Source organism: Oryx dammah, unplaced genomic scaffold, assembly GCF_014754425.2.
Source record: "Oryx dammah isolate SB20612 unplaced genomic scaffold, SCBI_Odam_1.1 HiC_scaffold_15, whole genome shotgun sequence".
NCBI lineage: Eukaryota > Metazoa > Chordata > Mammalia > Artiodactyla > Bovidae > Oryx > Oryx dammah.
In genome coordinates, this window is record NW_024070199.1 from 25,681,511 (window position 1) to 25,690,431 (window position 8,921).

The 8,921-nt window shown below is 40.2% G+C and overlaps 1 protein-coding gene across 1 annotated transcript; it reads right to left on the bottom strand.

Moving 5' to 3' along the window:
* Positions 1-2,734: 2,734 nt before the first annotated feature.
* LOC120874359 (olfactory receptor 8D4) lies at positions 2,735-3,670 on the bottom strand. The gene has a single exon (XM_040255736.1). The coding sequence runs from the start codon at positions 3,668-3,670 to the stop codon at positions 2,735-2,737; it is 936 nt and encodes a 311-aa protein (XP_040111670.1).
* Between the last annotated feature and the right edge of the window lie 5,251 nt (positions 3,671-8,921).

Here is an 8,921-nt window from a genome sequence, read left to right on the forward strand (position 1 = left end):
AGGAGATTTACATAATGATAAAGGGGTCAAACCTAAAGAATACATAACAATTGTTATTATGTATGTGCCTATCTACAACAGCAGAGTGTCAAAATATGTGAGGCAGAAACCAATAGGACTGCAAGGAGATATAGATGAGTCCACTATTTTAGTTGAAGAATTAAAAAACCCTCTATGAGAAATGAAGAAATCCAACAAGCCAGGGAAAAGTATATAGTTGAACTCAATATCACCACTAATCAACCTGGTATAATTTACATCTACAGACTATTTGAACCTCAAACAGAAAAATACACATTCTTCTGAGGCTCACATAGAACTTTCTTCAAGAGAGACTACATTCTGGACCATAAAACACACCTTAACAAGTTTAAAAGATCAGAAATTCTACACATTTTCCCCATACAATGCATTATCTTGGTTTACTGTATATGAGTTTATTAGTGAAAACCATAAACTTTTTCATTATGTTTAACCCAAAACATTTTCTAAGGAAGAAATTAAAGGCATCTGATTTACAGCCTAGAAAGAAAAAAACAACTCAAATAAAGTTGTAAAATACTGCATATGTACTGGTCACACAGGAAAAAGCAGGATGTTTAGGTAAGTCTGTAAAGGTATAATCTCCTAATCTAGATATTCTAAGTTTTATCCTTTGATCACCAGAGACCAAATACTGGGACTGTATTAGTTTTGCCTTTTGCTCAGTCTTCTTCATTAAATTGCATTTTGATTTAATAGTGGCCTTTTATAAGCCAATTATTAAAATTAAAGTTCTTCCTCATTTATTACAAAGTTGTTGTAATGATTTTTTACTGTACTGTTCAATGTTTCCTGTGCAGATTTCTATTAAAAAATCTCTTTTGAGTAAAATAAATAAGAGGAAAGACATTTTCATACTAAAAGAATTAAGTGTGTTTTTGTTTCTGGTATAACTATACAATATTTCAAGATTTTGTTTTCTTTTTGCTTAGATTCAGGGAACTGAATTTCTAAAGGATAGAAATTGAGTTTAAATCACAGGAATGATATTAAACTTTAAGTTGAAAATATTTGCTACTTCTTACTTTTATACTTGTTTTACCTTTTATTAGTCTTGTGTGTAAATATATTCAGTAATCTGAATGTATATAATATCATATATATATATATATATATATATATATACACACAACCTTTGTTGTTCAGTCACTAAATTGTGACCGACGCTTTTCAACCCCGTGAACTGTAGCACACCAGGCTTCCCTGTCCTTCACAATCTCCCAAAGGTTGCTCAGTCTCATGTCCATTGAATTGGTGATGTCATCCAACCATCTCATTCTCTGTCATCCCTTTTTCCTCCTGCCCTCAATCTTTCCCAACATCAGGGTCTTTTCCAATGAGTTGGCTCTTTGCACCAGATGGCCAAAGGATTGGAGCTTCATCGTCACCATCAGTCCTTCCAGTGAATATTCAGGACTGATTTTCTTTAGGATTGATCTCCTTGCTGTCCAAGGGACTCTTCTCAAAAGTCTTCTCCAACACCACAGTTCTAAAGCATCAATTCTTTGGTGTTCAGCCTTCTTTACCGTCTGGAACAGTATCCTGTGGGGTCACTGCTCTTTTCTCCTGGGTCCTGGTGCACAAGGTTCTGTTGTGCCCTCCAAGAATTTATTTCCCAGTTCTGTGTAAATTCTAGCAGCTCTATAGTGGGATTAATGGTAACCTCCCCCAAAAAAGCTTATGCCATACGCAAGTTTGCTGCACTCAGAGCCCCTTTCCCTGCAGCAGACCACCGCTGACCTGTACCTCCACAGGAGATGCTCAAACACAGTCTGTCTCAGTCCCTGGGGGGTCCCTGGGTCCTGGTGCACACAAGGTTTGTTTGAGCCCTCTGAGTGTCTCTGGCGGGAATGGGGCTTGATTCTAAACTCGAATTCGCCCCTCCTACCATCTTGCTGGGGCTTCTCCTTTGCCCTTGGGCGTGGGGTATCTCCTCAGAGCTGCTCCAGTGCCTACCATCTTACTGGGGTTTCTTTGACCTTGGACGTGGGGTATCTCCTCTCGGCCCCTCCAGTGCCATGCAGCTGCTGAAGAATTGATGCTTTTGAACTGTGGTGTTAGAGAAGACTCTTGAGAGTCCCTTGGACTGCAAGGAGATCCAACCAGTCCATCCTAAAGGAAATCAGTCCTGAATATTCATTGGAAGGACTGATGTTGAAGCTGAAACTCCGATACTCTGGCCACCTGATGTGAAGAACTGACTCATTTGAAAAGACCCTGATGCTGGGAAAGATTGAAGGTGGGAGGAGAAGGGGATGACAGAGGATGAGATGGCTGGATGGCATCACTGACTCAATGGACATGAGTTTGAGTAAACTCCAGGAGTTGGTGATGGATAGGGAGGCCTGGCGTGCTGCAGTTCATGGGGTTGCAAAGAGTCGGACATGACTGAGCGACTGAACTGAACTGAACTGAACTTCTTTACGGTCCAACTCTCACATCCATATGTGACTACTGGAAAAACCATTTTACCTCCTTTCAAATTATTTTTAAAGACTCAGGACATAAATACAAGCAAGCACATATGATTATGAGTACATAAATAAATCTTAATATGGGTGGGATGGGGGGTGAGAGGGAGATCCAAGAGGGAGGGGATATATGTAAACATACAGCTGATTCACTTTGTACAGCCAAAATCAATACAATATGGTAAAACAACTGTACCCCAATAAATTAAAAAAATTTTTCATTATGAAGATATTTTTCTTCTTAACAGTTTCATCAATGAGTTTTTTACTTCCTTGTTCGTCAGACTATATATCAGGGGATTCAACATGGGAATCACGTTGGTATAAAATACTGAGGACACTTTCTCCTGGGTGAGTGAACTGCTGGAAGTAGGTTTGAGATACATGGACATGAGAGATCCATAAAATACAAGAACAGCTGTCAAGTGGGAGCTGCAGGTGCTGAAGGCTTTGGACCGACCTTCTTTAAAATGGATGTGGAAGATGCTGGAGAGGATAAAAGCGTATGACGTGATGATGGTCATGCTGGTGGCTACCATGTTAAATCCTCCGATGACAAAAATCAAAAGCTCATCAATATAAGTGCTGGAACAGGAAAGTTTAGTGAGAGGAACGATGTCACAGAAATAATGTTTAATGATGTTTGATTCGCAGAAAGTCAACCTTAATATAAAGCCACCATGAATCATAGCATCAGTAAAACCTACTGAGAAGACACCAGCCACCAGCAGAGAACAGACCCTGGGGGACATGATGACATTGTAGAACAGGGGGCTGCAAATGGCGACATAGAGGTCATAGGCCATTGCTGCCAGCATGTAGCACTCAGAAATGATGAAAATACAGAAGAAAAACAGCTGGGTCATACATCCAGAATAGGATATAGCTTTATCTCTGCCTAAAAACCCTGCCAGCATTTTGGGGGTAATGACAGAAGAATAGCAGAAATCTATAAAAGACAAACTACTAAGGAAATAGTACATGGGCTTGTGGAGTTGAGAACTCAACCTGATTATCAAGATCATGCCGAGGTTTCCCACTGCTGTGACTATATAAATCCCTAAGAAGAGGCAGAAGAGAGGCAGCTGAAGCTCTGGTTGGTCAGTTAATCCTGTGAAAAGAAACTCAGTCACTGTGGATTGATTTCTTACACCCATTCTCCCCTGAGAACTCTGTGGAGATAAGGAGAAGAGTCAAGTTAGACAGGCAGTCCCAGGCCCTCTCCAGTTCTTCACAATCCAGATATTCTCTCTGTGAAAACACTGAACCCCGGTTTTCTTACCCTTTGGCACTAAGCCTGTGCTTCCACTGATGGGTAGAGACCCATCAAAAGTCAGGTCTCAGATAAAACAGAGTAAGTATCCTCTCCCTGTAGATTTTGTGTGCTCAGGAGCTTCAGTTGTGTCTGACTCTCTGCGACCCTATGGACCGTAGCCTCCCATGCTCCTCTGTCCATATGATTTTGCCAACAAGAATACTGGAGTGGGTTGCCATGCTCTCCTCTAGGGGATCTTCCTGACCCAAGGATCAAACCTGCGTCTTCTGCATTGCAAGCGGGTTCTATACCTGCTGAATCACTGCGGAAGCCCCCATAGATTTTAGGAACCATATATAAATTTTCACATCCTCCTTACTGTCTCAAATTCTTTTAGCAAAGTATAGAACCCTTAACTTCAGCACTAAAAATAAGTCTAATGCTAAAGAACATTGGAGAGTTTTTCTAAAGCAAATCAGTTGAAAAGGCACATAAAGAAGAGCTGTGTGCTTAGAAAATACTTCTGCTAATAACATAGTTGCCTAGGGCTGAAACTGCCTCCAGGATTTCCTATAGAGAAGGTATTTATTGTTAAAATTAATTATAATGTCCACATCAAGGTTTTCAAGGGTGTTTAAGAGTATTAATTCCAGAGTGTACATGAAATAAGTATGTTAGGATTATACTGGTTTCAGACATGCAGAATTACATAAAGTTAAACGCATTTTGTAACTAAGACTATTTCAGATTCTCTAGGATAGCTCTACAACAAGCAATTTTTTCCAAACTAAATTGATGATAGAATCCCCTTTCCACTTTAAAACAATCATATTGTAGCTCCAGTGTGGCTCAGAACATGTTTCAGGAAACTATTTTCATTTCTGCTATTCTATGGTAATCTAACCACAAGCTGATTTCCAGGTAGAAAGCATATTCTTCTAATACTTCAGTAAAGCTCGATGATGGTGGAATGGCAGCACTCCCACAGAGGTTTCTGCCTTGTGAACCTCTGTCAATCCTCTGAGCTAAACCTACCTGTGTCACCAAGGTTACTGAACAAGACAACACACCACTGCTGGTGCTGCCACTTGGGGATTTCAGTTTGCTTCCTGTCTTTCACTCACACTTCCCCCAGAAGGAGGCAAAGAGGGCACTCGACTTGGAGATGCCTGTCCTGGGGTCAACAAAGTCCTTATGTCTGAAAAATCAGACCAGTTTCCTTTTGGTGTTGGACTGCTCACAGTCTGCAGTCTTCTATCCACCTAGAGGTTATACAGTGCAATGCTCAGACATCTGGTCTATCATCTTCTCAACCTGCCAGGCACAGATTTACTTTTCTCCCTGGCTCTTAAAGAAACTCTTGTGTCTCTTACCTCCATCCATTCCTGCCATATTAGGACAGAGCACACTTCCTTTGGTCACATGCATCCCCAAATCTGTTTAAAACAAAGGAGCTTCCTAACACTGAACAGCTGTCCTCTGAGCAAGGTGGCCAGATTTTACAGAACACGTGACTTTTGCATCTGCTCTTCTTTTCCTGTCCTGAGGGATGGAGACAGGTGAACCACGTGCAGAAGAGAGATTGTCCAGTTGCCCTGAGTCTGTTGCTAAAACACCCGTGAGTCCTCCTTTCCCTTCAATTCTTGCCAACTAACACACAGGTGTAGTCTAACAGAAATAGAAAAGGAATGTTCAAGAAGACCCAGTACTCAGCTTTTCAAGGTCTTTTCAAGCATGCCTTCAGAATGCCCTGAGTGTCACAAACTCACTCACCTCTCTCCTCATGTGTCTAATTCTCCCACATGCCCTCTGATTTTTACTGGGCTCTCGATCACAGTGAAATGCCTGCCATTCTGCCCATGTTCCTTGCTCTGTTCCAGGGCTCTGCACCTGTCTTCCCTCTACTCAAGCCAGTTCACTTCTCTGTCCTGTCTTTGCTCTTTCCCAAACATTTCTGTGCTGTGGGTCCTTATTACTCAACATGGAACATCACTAATACCACTGGGCATTGTTGCACGGTCTCAGGTCCTAAGCCATACCAACTGAGTCAGGATCTGCATTTTAGCAAGATCCCCACGTGATGTGTGAGCACGTTAAAGTTGGAGAGGTGCTATTCTAGGTTCCTGTCTCCTAGAGCTGGAGCCATTTCACTTTGTTCATATTTTCTCCTCCAAACCTCTCTCTGCTTCTTTTCTGTGCCAGAAAGCATTATAGGATCATTTAAAGCACATTCTTGAAAACATCCTCTCAAGAAGGGCCTTTTGGATGGAGGATAGAGCTGTACCATTTTACATTTCAGTGTTTTTCCACCTTTACATAGTCTCAGAGATTCCATGGCAGTGTAATAAGCATTCCAATGGCTTATTACAACACATAGAATTGGGATGCTTTGTTTATAGGAAGAATTTTTATACAGATTACATGTTAATCTACATAAAAATGAATAATGCTAACCAGCATTGACTTTATTTAACCATTACTACTCATGCGAAGAGTTGACTTACTGGAAAAGACTCTGATACTGGGAGGGATTGGGGGGAGGAGGAGAAGGGGATGACAGAGGATGAGATGGCTGGATGGCATCACTGACTCGATGGACGTCAGTCTGAGTGAACTCCGGGAGTTGGTGATGGACAGGGAGGTCTGGTGTGCTGTGATTCATGGGGTCGCAAAGAGTCGGACACGACTGAGCGACTGAACTGAACTGAAGCAGTAAATTCTACTAGGCCTGGGTTAAAGTTTTTTATGTTGTATGTTTGACCCCCCTTGAAATGATCTACTACATTGACTCAGCTGATTCAGGTCTTATGTAAATTTTGGATTCAAAGCAATTTAGCAATTTTTTTTCAGTTTAGCAAATCAAAAGGTAAGTTTATAAACATTTCCATGTACCATACTGTGCTATTAAAACTATGACAATTGATAGTATTTTTTCAAAGGTAAATTCTAGATCAGCATTGCTTGATAGATAATGCAGTCACAAGGGTGACTTAATATAATGTCCTAGAAGCCCCCCTTTTTTTACAAAGCAAAAGCAAATAGATAAAGTCAATTTACTACTATATTTAATTTAATATATACAAAAAATTACATTTAATGTAATGATATAAAAATTCTTATGAGGTATTTAATATTTTTTGTATAAATCTTTGAAATTTGTAATGTGGCTCAGATGCTAAGGAATCTACCTGCAATGCAGCAGGCCTGGGTTTGATTTCTGAGTTGGCAAGATCCCCTGGAGATGGGAATGGCAACTCACTCCAGCATTCTTGCCTGGACAGAGGAGCCTGGTAGGCTATAGTCCATGGGGTCGCAAAGTCCATGAGTGACTAACACTGATTGACTTAACAATACACCTCAAATCACACTACATTTCAAATACTCAGTGGCCACATGCAGCTAGTGGCTATGGCATTGGACAGCTCAGGTCTAGAATATAATTTTAAAAAATTGGATTTGATTTTTAAAAATTGCCTCCCTTTAAAGAAGGAAACCATTAACACAGAGTGGCAGAAAGAACACTGAATCATGAGTCAAATATATTTTGTTTCAATACTAACTCTAACACAGTGTAACGTTTGACTCAGCAGGGAATCTCTGAGTTTCATGTTTTAATCTATAAAAAATAATAAATACTTCTAAAGATGGCCGTGCAAATTAAATAAGACATTTTTTGCATTGTCCATTGTGTGTAAAAATATTTCTAGTATTGTAAATCCTACTTTAGAGGCTGATGACTTCAGAGGTTAATTCACACATTAGACCCTAGGCTAGTCAGATAAGGAGTCTGAGTCTGAGATAGGTGTCCAGAGGCTTTTCTCTTCCTTCCTGTGTCTTGGTGGCCTGAACCTTCAGCTTGTGGGAAAACCAGGAGTTAATTTAAAACCTGTTTATTTTAATACCTATACAACATGAGCATTGTAATTGTGAAACTCACCTTTCTCCTTGTTCTCATCACTTTAAGAATAAAAATGAGTCAGTTGTACCTTTTCATCTTGGCATGAAGAAGAAGCAGGTTTAAGTGAATGTGACTTCTGTTCTCAGTTCAATTATTTTATGCCTGGAGATATAAAAAGCAAGAGTCCCCCAAGGGATTCTGATCTCTGGGGTTTAGTGGCTGGTATATTTGTAAGAATATATCCTATCATATTCTTTTTACATAAGGAAACCTAGCCGAGTAATATAACATTTCCAGTTCATTGTAATTAGTGTAGCCCCAAATCAGAAATATATTTAGGGCACATAATGAAGAAATAGAATGTACGAGGAAAAGAATGTAATACTCTCATAAGAAGTGTTTTAAACTGTAGTGATAGATTTCCAGTCATATTTTTTAAAGACATGGATAAAATTTTACTTTCTTTTTTTAAAATTATTTTTAAAATTTATTTTAATTGGAGGCTAATTACTTTACAATATTGTATTGGTTTTGCCATACATCAACATGAAACCACCACAGGTATACACGTGTTCCCCATCCTGAACCCCCCCGCCCTCCTCCCTCCCCGTACCATCCCTCTGGGTTGTCCCAGTGCACCAGCCCCGAGCATCCTATATCATGCGTTGAACCTGGACTGGTGAGACATTTCACATATGATAATATACATGTTTCAATGCCATTCTCCCAAATTTAAAAGGTATAAGAATAATTCAAATATTACATAAATTTATTCCTACTCCAAGATATTTGAAGCTAATTTTTTTTCCTTAAAATTCTTTCAGGGGGGCGGTCCTAAGATGGCAGAGGAATAGGACGGGGAGACCACTTTCTCCCTCACAAATTCATCAAAAGAACATTTCAACGCTGAGTAAATTCCACAACTTCTGAATGCTGGCAGAGGACGTCAGGCACCCAGAAAAGCAGAACATTGTCTTCAAAAACAGGTAGGAAAAAATATAAAAGATGAAAAAAGAGACAAAGGAGGTAGGGAGGGAGCTCCGTCTCGGGAAGGGAGACTTAAGAAGAGAGAAGTTTCCAAACACCAGGAAACACTCTCGCTGCCGAGTCTGTGGCGAGCCTTGGAAGCACAGAGGGCAACATCACAGGGAGGAAAAATAAATAAATAATTAAAACCAACAGATTACATGCCCTACAGTAACTCCCCCAGTGGAGAAGCAGTGCAGACACCTGCATCTGCCCCTAGCAAGTGGGG